This window comes from Oncorhynchus tshawytscha, linkage group LG06 (genome assembly GCF_018296145.1).
Source record: "Oncorhynchus tshawytscha isolate Ot180627B linkage group LG06, Otsh_v2.0, whole genome shotgun sequence".
Classification (NCBI taxonomy): Eukaryota; Metazoa; Chordata; class Actinopteri; order Salmoniformes; family Salmonidae; genus Oncorhynchus; species Oncorhynchus tshawytscha.
This window is the reverse complement of record NC_056434.1, coordinates 24,881,242-24,893,796: the sequence shown is the minus strand read 5'-3', so window position 1 is coordinate 24,893,796 and position 12,555 is coordinate 24,881,242. Positions and strand designations below refer to the sequence as shown.

General features: G+C 44.4%; 1 protein-coding gene and 1 pseudogene across 1 annotated transcript; one reads left to right on the top strand and one right to left on the bottom strand.

Annotated features, from left to right (window-relative positions):
• The first annotated feature begins 1 nt into the window (after nt 1).
• On the top strand, nt 2–1,781 carry LOC112252316 (annotated as a pseudogene).
• On the bottom strand, nt 1,749–12,088 carry LOC112252314 (hyaluronan synthase 3-like). Its single transcript, XM_024423433.2, has 4 exons — nt 11,394–12,088; nt 6,150–6,794; nt 5,273–5,374; nt 1,749–5,145 (listed from the first exon to the last, which is right to left on the bottom strand). The coding sequence occupies exons 2-4, from the start codon at nt 6,792–6,794 to the stop codon at nt 4,216–4,218; spliced, it is 1,677 nt and encodes a 558-aa protein (XP_024279201.1). The 5' UTR covers nt 11,394–12,088; the 3' UTR covers nt 1,749–4,215.
• Between the last annotated feature and the right edge of the window lie 467 nt (nt 12,089–12,555).

Here is a 12,555-nt window from a genome sequence, read left to right as displayed (position 1 = left end):
TGACGCAAATGTGCGCCGGATGAAGGTGGTACATCTTCGTGGCGGGAAAAACATGAAAACAAACAGGATTTTTAATTTTATTTTATTTTATTAACAACAAATCAATACAGAAGGTACATGAGGGAACACAAGTATATATAGATTATATACAATGGACAATCGACCTAGGGGCTACAATATCACATTACAATTACACAAGGACCTTAAAGGACATAACTTACATACACTTATATTTCGAACAGCTTTTTTGTTAGTAGAGTATTTAATTGTCTTAAAATACAGTTCAATTTCTTTTTCTAGGGTAAGAAAATGTGTTTTTTGTTTGTAAATTGACATTTGTATATATGAAATTTGGCCAAAAGAATAATGAAATTAATTACATAACAATGTTTCATCTTAAAACAAACAGGACTTGTCAGTGACAGAATTAGCGTTAATGCGTCATTATATTTACCTAACAATATTTCATTGTTGCCTGTGTTGCATCTCTCTTCTCCTCCCCTGTCAGTGTTTCAGTTACCTTTCTGCGAGCAGCACAATGGTTCAAATAGTTAAAACTTCAAGGTAAGACTTCTCAATCATCTGAATTCTTATACATGGTCAATTCAGATAAGTTTTTTCTGTCTCGTCGCAGAGTATGAAAACATTCAGGATAGTATAACTTCCCTAGCTAGCTAACTATTTCATTTTGTCAGATGGTTATAAACAGAGTTCGATATGTTGAGAGACTGACAGCATTGACACTCGCAATCAGTCAGCTGTAGTGTATGAAAGATGAATTTCATCATGCTTAGTGACAATGTTTGATGTCTATGTATTTGGTGAGAACATCTGTTTCTACTCCCCTATCCATCCCTGTCCAGTGTGGATGGACCTGGTCCTACTGAGTGGCTGCTGGTTGAACTCCAGGGGGAGATGATGTCCAGGTAGAACTCTGGATTGGCTGGGAACCTGATGGGAGATCTGCTCTACACCAAAGAGGCACTTTACAACATGGCACTATAATGCAGTGCTAGTACACTCTTCTGTTACCTCTTTCCACTCAGAGATGTTGTGTCTTGTTTTTACTGTACTCACCTGTGCCCCCTCCCCAGGGTGTACCTGTGCTCATTGTGGGATACCACATCCTCTATGGGAAGGTGGTCAAACTGGAGAAGCCCTTCGCTGTCCTGATGAAACACTCTGGCCTCCCACAGGGGGAGAAGGTTCCCATGGAAATCAACCAGCAGAACCCCACCACCTACTCTTATTTCCGCCCTCATCAAGAAGCTCATCTTCAATACTCGCCCAAAGCCCATCATCACTAATGTGCCCAAGAAAGTGTAGTGAAGTGCTTGGTCATATGCATTATAGGGCTCACTGTCGCAAAACACCTTTAACTGGAAAAAAATGGACAAGTTCAGATAGTCCCTGTTGCAGTCTGTTTTCTTCTGTTTTGTGCCTGTTGCAGTCTGTTTTCTCCCGTTTTGTGCCTAACGACCTTGACCCTGGTCACCTCTATGGGAGCAAAGGACATGCCGCACTCTTAATGACGCCAGACCCACAAGTATGGAGCACCCATTGCAAGACTGTACTTGGGACAGACTCCTCTGGCTTGAGTGCTGGAATTTGCTGGAATTTGCTTAATGCTGTGGTGTATTATTAAAATATCTTTATTATTGCACTTATCAGATGACATGATTTAGTAATGTCTTGACATGACATTTGTACAGTGATTACTTTCAGATGGGGAAGAAATCACAACAGTCGAATGAGAATATTTTTTTATTCAGATAAAAAATACATTTTTTTTCAACTGCTGTACAAGTCGGAAAAATAACTGTTTTGATTTGAAATACAAAACCTTTTTCCAACAACATGTCTTGCCTTCTATATTTAAACATAATGAAATACATAGGTGGTTACAATACTTCATTTTCAGCTATTACATACCAATAAAATGTGTATTTTATGTTTCAATAGCCATATGCTGGTGCATGATTCTGATTTTTTTTGTACCCTACTACTGTATTAGAAATGCTATCTTGGTTTACTACTTTTACATGACAGTTATAACTGCCTGTTCTAAATCTACATGAAGCATCATCCCTAAATCATAATAGGGATAATGGTGATATGAGGGATTTCTCATCCATGAAACTACAAAAAGACAAGTGTGGCAATGTTGAACACTAGAGACCAAACTACACTGAATAACAGATCATTGTGCTAACTACATCACATTGTAAAAATAATATAAAACACTTGTTTCAGGAAATGTACAAATCCCATAGTTCCTTTTAAATATAGGTCTATTCTTAAACCCATAATTCTTGTACATCTTCAAAATATCTTTGAATATATACAATACACAAAATATATTACTTTGCAATATACTGTGAAACATTGCCTTTATGTAACATTGAATGTTGTATGAGCTGAGATACCATGGTTTGTTCGATAGGCTCAACAGTTGTTCTGCGGCATTGAGACACCTTAGAAAAGGCATACATTTTCAGTCACAGACGTATTGAATAGTTACATAATTATATTCAAAACAATTATAAGACTGGGTTTTTTCATGTCAAATATGCTTACATCATATGGCTGAACATCTATAGTCACTCAGCATTATGAGACCGATTGATTTGTTGTCAAACAGTGGCAGGCTGTATCAAGGAAATCAAAAATTGCTGACAATATTGTAGACTAAAAGCAGATGTTCAGCCTGATAGATAGGCTATAACAAAGATTGTATTTGACATCTCCACACCACACAAACGAATGTCAGACAACACTGTCACAGTCGTCTCTATGGTGTCCTTGCCTCTCATTTCTTCACATAATCCAAATATGTCAAAATCCGAAGAATCAAAATCACCTTTATTCGCCAAATAAATGTACACATACTCATAATTTTACTTGCTGATATGGTGCTGCTAGTTTACACACATCATACATGTGCATAGTCTTATTACACAGTCACCTGACATACACCCTCAGGAGTTGAAAAGGGAAAGGTAGGCCTCATCTACATGTTAAGACAGATGAATAATGATGAGCCCCAACAACAGCAAACTCTAAGTCATTGCCAAGACAACACTGAAAACATATTCCTGGTGGCCCACAAAGTTTGTACTTGAACATCTATATCACCTCTGGAAATGTACTGTACCATCAAATTGACCTACTGCACCATTGGTAGATAGAGGCTGAGCAAGTCTGTAAACAAACATTGTTTTATGTGTCTTGTTTGCACGTTCAAGTTTCAAGTTATGCAATCCTCATTTAATAAAATAATATGAACACAACTTAAATAGCACACAAGTGGAAACTTCCACGACGTTATCTCCATTCTCCAACAACAAAAAACACATGTCAACTTAGACATGGTAGCACCTACACTAATACCACCTGACCTTGATAAAATGGGATCATGTTTTTATTTTTTCTCATGGATTTACAACTAATAACAGCAATGGAGTTAGTACTTGTATTGAATTAATGGTACGACATGTCAAAAAACAAGTGCTCTTTGGTCATAGTCTACATGATGGAATTAATGTGGGATTATCCTCACTTGGAAAAGTACATCCTATAATGAACACTGCAGTATAATGTGAATACAATTTGGTACCCATAGAACAAAATGTCCACTGAAACACACTGACTCATTCAATTGAGTGTCAATACTCTTGCAAGCCATTAGCTTACGAGCTAAAAGTTTACCCTGGGCCTGTTCATCAGCACCAAATGTATTTGTAAGTTATGTTTGTATAAATGTTAGATTGTCTATCAATTTTTGTATTACAAAAATACAACTGTAGATCATTGTGTCTCCTGATTGAGGCAGAGAAGGCCCTCAGCTCAGTGCATCAAGTAACATATCAACATTGCTTCATACTGACACACACCGTGTCATAACTCTTATGATCTCTGGTATATCCTGACCACACCTTGTCCCACCATGGCCAAACGGGCTGTGTGATAATGTGCTTTATATCCATGGTAAGCACCATGGCCACTGGTAGAGGACTCTGTACTGTAGAAAAGGTTTGTAACCTACTTAACCAAGTCTCCCAGGTTAATGTGAGAACTGTCCGTCCATTGTCATTCTACAACACATTCATGCCCCATAGGTCCCAGAGGTTTAGCACCATGGAGACAGAGTGGTGGGGCCACAGACTGGCTCAGTTGTTCTAGCAGCACACAAGGGACTGAACAAGGATCCATGTCTTATGCCTCTGCGTACGGCAGGTGATACTGCTCCTCCCTCTTGTTGCAGCGCTTGGCCACTATAGCCAGGTAGAGAACCAGCAGAATGAGCCAGTAGCAGGCGTACAGGATGACCCCAGCGATGAGAAGCGCTTTCTCGGTTTCACTGAAGGGCTCCTGGGTCTCACAGTAGATGGTGTAGGCAACCCCACCCAGCAGCACAGCCCCCCACACTGTGACGGGCACCGCCCCTATGAAGTTCACCACAATCTTCCTCCGCCCTGACGTGCCCCAGCCAGCCTTATTGATAGTGAGCAGGGCAAAGATCTTGGCTGGTAGCAGGCTGGACATGTAGAGGAGGGAGTAGAGAGACATGAAGATCATGACCAGACTGCCCCTCAGGAAGCAGGCGTAGGTGGCCTTCACCATGCCAACCAGTTGCACTGTCAACAGGAAGAGAAGGATGTTCCACAGGCGCCCGCGGTAGAACAGGTGGATCACTGTGGCAACAAGGAAGAAGGGGAAGAAACCCGTCACCACAGACTCGTATGTCATCCAAAGGCTGTGCTTGTGGAACCAGAGGGCGTTGTATAGCCACTCTCTGAAGTAGGACTTGCTCCAACGGGTCTGCTGGTTGAGCCAGCGGAGGTAGCGCGTTGGCGTTTCAGTCTGGCACTTGGAGCGGGCCGTGAACTTGGTCTTGTAACCGAAGCTCAGCACGCGGTTGGTGAGGTGGCGGTCGTCGCCAAAGCTGCACTTGCTGCCCAGGAAGGTCTGGTGATACCAGGGCTCTAGGAACTGCTGCAGCAGGGAGTTGCGGTACATGCCCAGGGGACCACTGATACACTGCACACAGCCAAAGTAGGACTGGCAGGCCCGCTCCACGTTGAAGGCCATCCAGTAACGAACACTGCTCAGGAAGGAGATCCACGAGTCATACTTATTCAGGATCTGAAGGGAAACAGAGACAAGTGAGGAGAAACTGTTACTGGTGATTCAGTAGAACTAGTAAATACATTTAGAAAGGATGACAATAACAACAATGTGAAGGGTCTTCTTAGAGAAAGAAGTCTCTCACCTGAACATCTCCACCTACTCCGCCCACCTTTGCATCCTCTTCTAGAATCTTCAGCATCTCTATGGTGCACGCTGGATCCAGAACTGTGTCTGAATCACACACCTGCAAAGCCACACATACACAGGTGTATTATTTCCATCCTTATAATATAACTGACATGGAGCCAAGTTGGTGGTAATGGGATTGGCTTTGACAGTGGATTAATCTAATTTGCTTATCCCATCACAAAATCAGCTATTGATCTTACTACGATTGCTGTAGGGATGATATGTGTGCAATAAACACTGATGTGGTCTACATTAATAAATGAGTGGTTAAGTGTTTATAAATGATTGCAAAAGACCCAAGAATGAAGGCTTAGGGACACAGCAGGTGATTCAGGTCCCCTGTGTTTCATCAGGTGCCACTCAAGTTAGCTGAAAGATATTAGAGACTTCTGACAGCACACTGGTGTTCAAGAAGTATACAGAAGAGATCCAGCTGAACAACTGAACTTTGACCCTGGCAATGCAGTAATATAATGTATTATTGCTCTATGTATACAGTATGCAAGCCCAGGAGAAATGCAGACATTTCAATCAGTTGCTATAATATGTAACACTTGAGAGTGTATAAAAGAGTACTCACTTGGGAGGGGGGGAAATGCTGCTTGTGACTGGCCTTTGAGTAATGTGTGTGTGCACGCGCGCGCGTGTGTGTGTGTGTGTGTGTGGGTTCGCAACTTTGAGATATTGCTCTGTAATGGAAGAGCATCGATACAAGGCCTTGTGCCAAAGTCTGTGGAGACTCAGTCACAAGGAGATGAGGTTACCTATTTATATCAAGGAGAACAGAGGACCCGTTGAGAGATGCAAAATTTAAACACAAAGAGACTTACCTGCATATAGTCCACAGAGTCTCCCAGGGCTTTGAAGGCTGTGTACATCACCTCTCTCTTCCCTCCCCACTCCTGCATGATACAGGAGTAGCGACAGCCTCTCACTAGCCTGGCCACACATGCAGCCTCCTGCGCATGCAGGGACGCTGCTCCAGTCCCCCCTCTGCCCACCCCTCCACCCCCGTCACTGTGGTAGTTCCCCTTCCACACCACGCTGCCAGCCTGGTCCACTCCACCCATCACCTCCTGGAAGATGTCCATCATGTAGTGGTCCTCCGGTCTGTTCCCGTCCACCACCAGCACCACCTTCAGGCTGGGGAAGGAGATGCGGCGCACGCTGCAGAGGCACTTCCTCAGGTAGTCTGGGTCCTCCTGGTAGGCTGCGATGCACAGGGCCACAGAGCGCCGCAGGTGCTGGGGCCGGGCAGGGCTGCGCATGTGTCTGTGCTCCAGGAAGGCAAACAGGCTCTGGAGGAAAAGATGCAGGGACAGGATGGCTCCGTACAGGCCGAAGGACAGGTGGTGCTGCTCTGTGTGGATAAACTGATAGCCAGTCACATAGGCCAGCAGGATCCCAAACAGGACCACCGTGGCGAAGAGGGTGGTGGTTACGATATGCAGCACAGTCCTACAGCGAGAGGGCATCTGAGGGGGAAAGGAGAGGGGAAGGAGTCAGAATGGGGACAGACAGAAATGTTGGAGGACAGACAGACCTCAGGCTGGGTTTGGATGGAGGCAGACAAGAAACCACATGTGTTTAAGAAAATCCAAAGCAGGTAATACACTTTGAGATGCCTTATATGCATTCATCAAATACCATTTTTAGCCAGGCCTTGAATGTATAAATACATGTGGTTGGGTTTGTTTAGTGGTGAATCTATTTTATATTGCCCACATCAGTAGTTGTCTATACAGTGATAGAGAACACCCGGGAATAGCTCACACAGGCTTGCCCTGATAAGCTCCTAGGAACTACAGGCAGATGATGAGTTCACAGGTTTACATATTAGACATGTTTATTTGCTCCCTTATTTCAGTGAATGTAATTGTAATTTCCTGTCTTTTCTGTCACACCCTTAACGACCAGTACTCTTCTGAAACCTACACTAACTAGGCTATCCACTCTTCATAACACTAAATAATGGGATTTTTGGCTACGTCGAAAAGTAAAGATTAAGATTCAAGCAATACCCACATTTTTCCAAATGAAAGAATGTGAAAGACCTCACCTAAAAAATGCAGAATAAACACGGAGAAACAGCATAGCCGTTTACAACCTTTAAACAATCTCTGGAAATGATGCCTAGTTCATCAGTTGGCCTTCATTTTCCTGACAGACAGAAACAACTGGCTAGAGTAACTTCTGTCTGGCATCTCCAGCAGTCTTCAGACTCAGTCAGACTCTCTCTCTCCTCCCAGGTTAATGACGTTAATTAAAGGCGAGGCAGGGCTTGGCAGACACTCAGGAGTGGCCAGACTGGAGAACAATTGCCCCCCTTTCATTGATTAAATTACCTCCCTGTGCACCCCTCTCGGTTCGGCTGGAGAAAGACGGCCCTCATTCACAGCCCTCATATCATAACATACACTTCTTTGGAAAACACTGGCAGAAATGTAAATAACTACTCACCAAGTGGATTTACATCCTGGCACTGTCACACATACAGTACATTCACTCATCATGTTTCTATGAGACCCGCTTTCAATGTAATAATACACTGGTGTATATATTATTTATTCTACTGCGTGACCAAGTCACTACCCACTTTATATTTGTAAATACAGTGTAAATAAAGTCCATCATTACTATGCATACTACCTCTCCTAATACTTGTTATTTTTGACTCTTTTATGGTTATTTATATTGATTAATGTACTGTATTGAGGGAGATAGCACATAAGCATTTCACTGCACCTTTTATACCTACTGTAAACTGTGTATGTGACGAATAACATGTAGATTTTATTTTATTTAAGCAACTTGTAATTAGGGTAAATATGGTACTCCACCAGAATAAGTAGTACACTACCCAAACTCAATTTCCAGGATATCACATTATTCCAAATGTATTCCACCATGCATGGTATTGTATCTAGAATTGTTTTTGGAAAGTGAGTGCAGATTAATTCAGTGTCGACTGACAACACATTCCCCTCTGAAGGCCAGTCTACGATCCATGGACCATGGGGGGCAATATGAGGGGCGAGGCAGCCAGCATGCTCTAAATGCCCCCTGGGCATAGAGAAGATGACAGGCAAGCAGACAGACAGGGACAGGGTCTGTTTGACCCTAATTAGAGAGCCACATTCATTGGGGGGCTGTTAGCAGCCAGGATTAGAAAATAATAGAGAGGGGGCTCCATGTCAAACTCTATGGACTAAATATCATGTTTCAGGTAGAAACTAGGACTTCCAAGTTGAACTGCACAGCCAATGTATAAACAATAAATAAATAAAACGAAGAGTAACGTTAGTTGTTGCTGTTTTTAAGGCATCATGAAGATGAACAGTGTCACTGATCACTGATGCAGAAACCCATAGAATTCTAGCCTCTGAAATGTCACATCGACAAAACAATCACAAAATCAATTCTATAACCACCATTCCTTTCAGCACTAAACCCTCTAATTAACATCTCCCCCAAAAAGAAAGAGAGAGAGAGAGAGACCATTCCACTACTATACAATGCACTAACCAACACAGACTGTAACCCTTCATCACCACTTAAGGCTATATCTGAACAATACTGTAGTCTCCATGGTAGTTAATGGTCAAAGCCCAGTACTCACTGTGGTGGTAGAGGTGATAGCTGGCTCACACCTGGAGGATTAGGGTATCATCTCATGATCAAGGCTTTGTCCCTGCTACTTAAACATACATATCCTGGTGTAGTACATGTATCTCCTCTGGCTTGGATTTCCCATTCACATTAAGAATCTGCTTTGCAATTCAGCGGCTCTCGGGCGAGCTGCAGGTCAGCATTCACAGAGGAAAGGCTGGCAGGTATTTTCAGGCGAGATCCAAGCTCAGGCACAGGTAGCTATTCCCAGGTGGGTCCCAGGCAGGTATTCTCAGGTGTAATGCCTCCCTCCAGCAGACTGAATGGACTGTATTCTCAGGTGTAATGGCAGGCTGGTGCAGACTGAATGAGCATTTTGGCTGTGGGACAGGCACTTTTACAGTGACTACAGAAGAAGGGAAGGAGGGAGGAAGGGAGGGGTGAGAAACCAAAGAGGAAAGGAGAGGGAGTGGATGACCGTGTGAAGGGAGAGAGCGATGGGGCAAGTGTGTGGAGTCTCCTGCTGGCTGGGTTTAAACTTGATAATTTATCAATCTAACTGTAACTTCCACAGCCTTTCTTTAAAGAGTCATAGTTTTCCACCAAGCCTGTGAATCAAAGCTCTGGAGCCAGGGCACAGTGTCTGCAAATTACAATGATAAACTCAGTGGGCCAGAGATCTTTCTGCTTCCCATGCAAAAAAGAATCAGCTGCTTACAGTATGTCTATATAAACATTGTCACCAGGACTAAGAATATTATATTATGTAATCTTCAGTATAACAATTCACATCTACTCCCCACTAGAGGGCTCTCTTTCAATCTCACAACATATACTACATGACCAAAGGTATGTGGACACCTACTCGTAGAAAATCTCATTCCAAAATCATTGGCATTAATACAGAGTTGGTCCCCCCTTTGCTGTTATAACAGCCTCCACTCTTCTGGGAGGGCTTTCCACTAGATGTTGGAACATTGCTGTGGGGACTTTCTTCCATTCAGCCACAAGAGCATTAGGAACACCCAAAGGTGTTCGATGGGGTTGAGGTCAGGGCTCTGTACAGACCAGTCAAGTTCTTTCACACCCATCTCAACAAATCTTCTGTGTGGACCTTCTGTGTGGGCTTTGTGCACAGGGGCATTGTCATGCTGAAACAGGAAAGGGCCTTCCCCAAACTGTTGCCACAAAGTTGGAAGCACAGAATCGTCTAGAATGTCATTGTATGCTGTAGCGTTAAGCTTTCTCTTCACGGGCCTCCAGAGTGGCGTATCGGTCTAAGGCACTGCATCTCGGTGCTAGCTGCGTCACAATAAATCCTGGTTCAATCCCAGGCTGTGTTGCAGCCGGCCGTGACTGGGAGACCAATGAGGCGGCGCACAATTGGCCCAGCGACGTCTGGGTTAGGAGAGGGTTTGGCCGGCTGGGTTGTCCTTTTCACATGGCGCTCTAGCGACTCCTCCGGACCGGGTGCATGCACACTGACATGGTCGCCAGTTGTACGTTGTATCCTCTGACACATTGGTGCGGCTGGCTTCCAGGTTAAGCGAGCATTGTGTCAAGAAGCAGTGCGGCTTGGCGAGGTTGTGTTTCAGAGGACGCACGGGTCTCGACCTTCACCTCTCCCGAGTCCATACGGGAGTTGCAGCGATAGGACAAGACTGTAACTACCATTTAGATACCACGAAATTAGGGAGAAAAAGGGGTAAAATAAAAAAACGTATCTTCACTGGAACAAAGGGGCCTAGCTCGTATCATGAAAAACAGCCCGACCATCTTTCTCGTTCCCCAATACAAAGAGGTGTGTGGTTGCAGAGCTAAAGCCCTTCTCTGGCAGACTGAGGTTGCTGGTAACTGTACACTCTGGGGCTGACTGTTAGTCAAATAGAATGTATGAGCAGCTAGAGTAGCACCACTTCCCTTAAGGCCTGTTTTAGTCTGCTGACAAAACCCAACAGGGCCTTCAAATTTGGAGTCAACCAGTGATCCAATGGAACGTCAAACAGGCAACGTTTTCCTTGCACAGGTCACGTCTTCAAATGGAATTCTGAGGCGTTAGTTCCTGTCGGTCTGTCTTTCTAACATTGCACCAGCCTCAGGGAACCAACCACTGAGCTCTGCCATGAAATACAGAAGCCTATACCACACACTTAACATACTAACCTGACACAAGCCGACACACAACACTCACATAGACACATTCATCTATCCATGAACAGAATGTAATTTACTCTCACCCCACCACATACTCCCTCTATTTCTACTACTCACATATAATAACCATGAAAATATTCTGAGAAGGTTTGTTTTAGGCAAATGTTACTACCAATATCCTGTTTTGGCCATTGGCACAGAGAGGAAACGAATTTGCTCCACATAACACTACACACAAGACATCCTTTAGAATGATTTTATGTTCTCTCGCACACATACACATATAAAACACAGTATATATTGTCCCGTACCTTCCTGACCCAGAGTACAACTCGGGCTCCGTCTCTCCTCTGGAGTTACCCTTGCAGCTCAGGCAGTGTGTCCGTCAGTCCACCCAGCTCCCGGTCTGCCCCACTCCACTCCACCACACTCTGCAGCACAGCTCACTCCTTGTTCTGCGTCCCACTCACACTACATCTTTATTCCAACTCACTTAATTTAGGAGGCCCTCATCAAAAAACTACAGCTACTGCCTCCTCCTTATCCTCTGTCTCCCCTGACCCACCTCCTCTCCCTCTCCTCTATCTACCCGGACTGTCCTGGGGCATGAAGGCCCTCAAATCCCAGTATCTCAGCCAGCAATTGAGGGTGTTAGGCAGGGAGAAATGTACAGGAGGATAGCAGATGATCTGATCCCATCCCTGGTCCTGGCAGTATCTTGCCCATCTGGTCTGGAGTCCATGCCTGCTCACAGGTCTCTCCCATGGGCAAGCAGCCAGGCCACGATGTGGTAGAGGTTGGATGTCTAAGAATGGATCTCTGTAGCCTCCTGGCTGGTACCCGTCCTTCAGTCCCCCTCTCTGTCTCAGTCTTTCTCTCCTACTGCAGTGGCAGCTCCTCTCTGCATCCCTCTGCAGCACAGCCCAAATCCCTGCTCCCCTCTCCTCTGTCACACTGTCCTGGCTCGGTGCATAGCTGCCCAAACTGACGTTGCTTTTCCTCTTCAAGATCCCTCTACTCTCTCACTAGCTCACCCTCCTCTCCTGTCCTCTCCCCCTCCCTGTCCCAGCTCACTGCAGTGCAGCCAGCTTCCAACAAGACTCAGGACTGTTCAGACAGACCCCCTCTTCTCTCCTCCACACTGCCTGGCTCAAAGCATCCTTTATGGGCTTATTTACTTACCCACCCCTCCTCTCCCGGTGCTGCCGACAGCCTTCAGGTCCAACACAGGCTGGTAGAGTGAGGGAAAGAAAGAAACTGCAGCAAGCTCTGACACACAATCAATACATGCTGTAATCAAACACACTACTCAAGTTATACCCTGAACAACAAGTTACCAATTACCATATAACACACACATCATTTATATATATATAAACAGTACCAGTCAAAGGTTTGGACACACCTACTAATTCGAGGGCATTTCTTTATTTGTACTATTTTCTACATTGTAGAATAATAATGTAGACATCA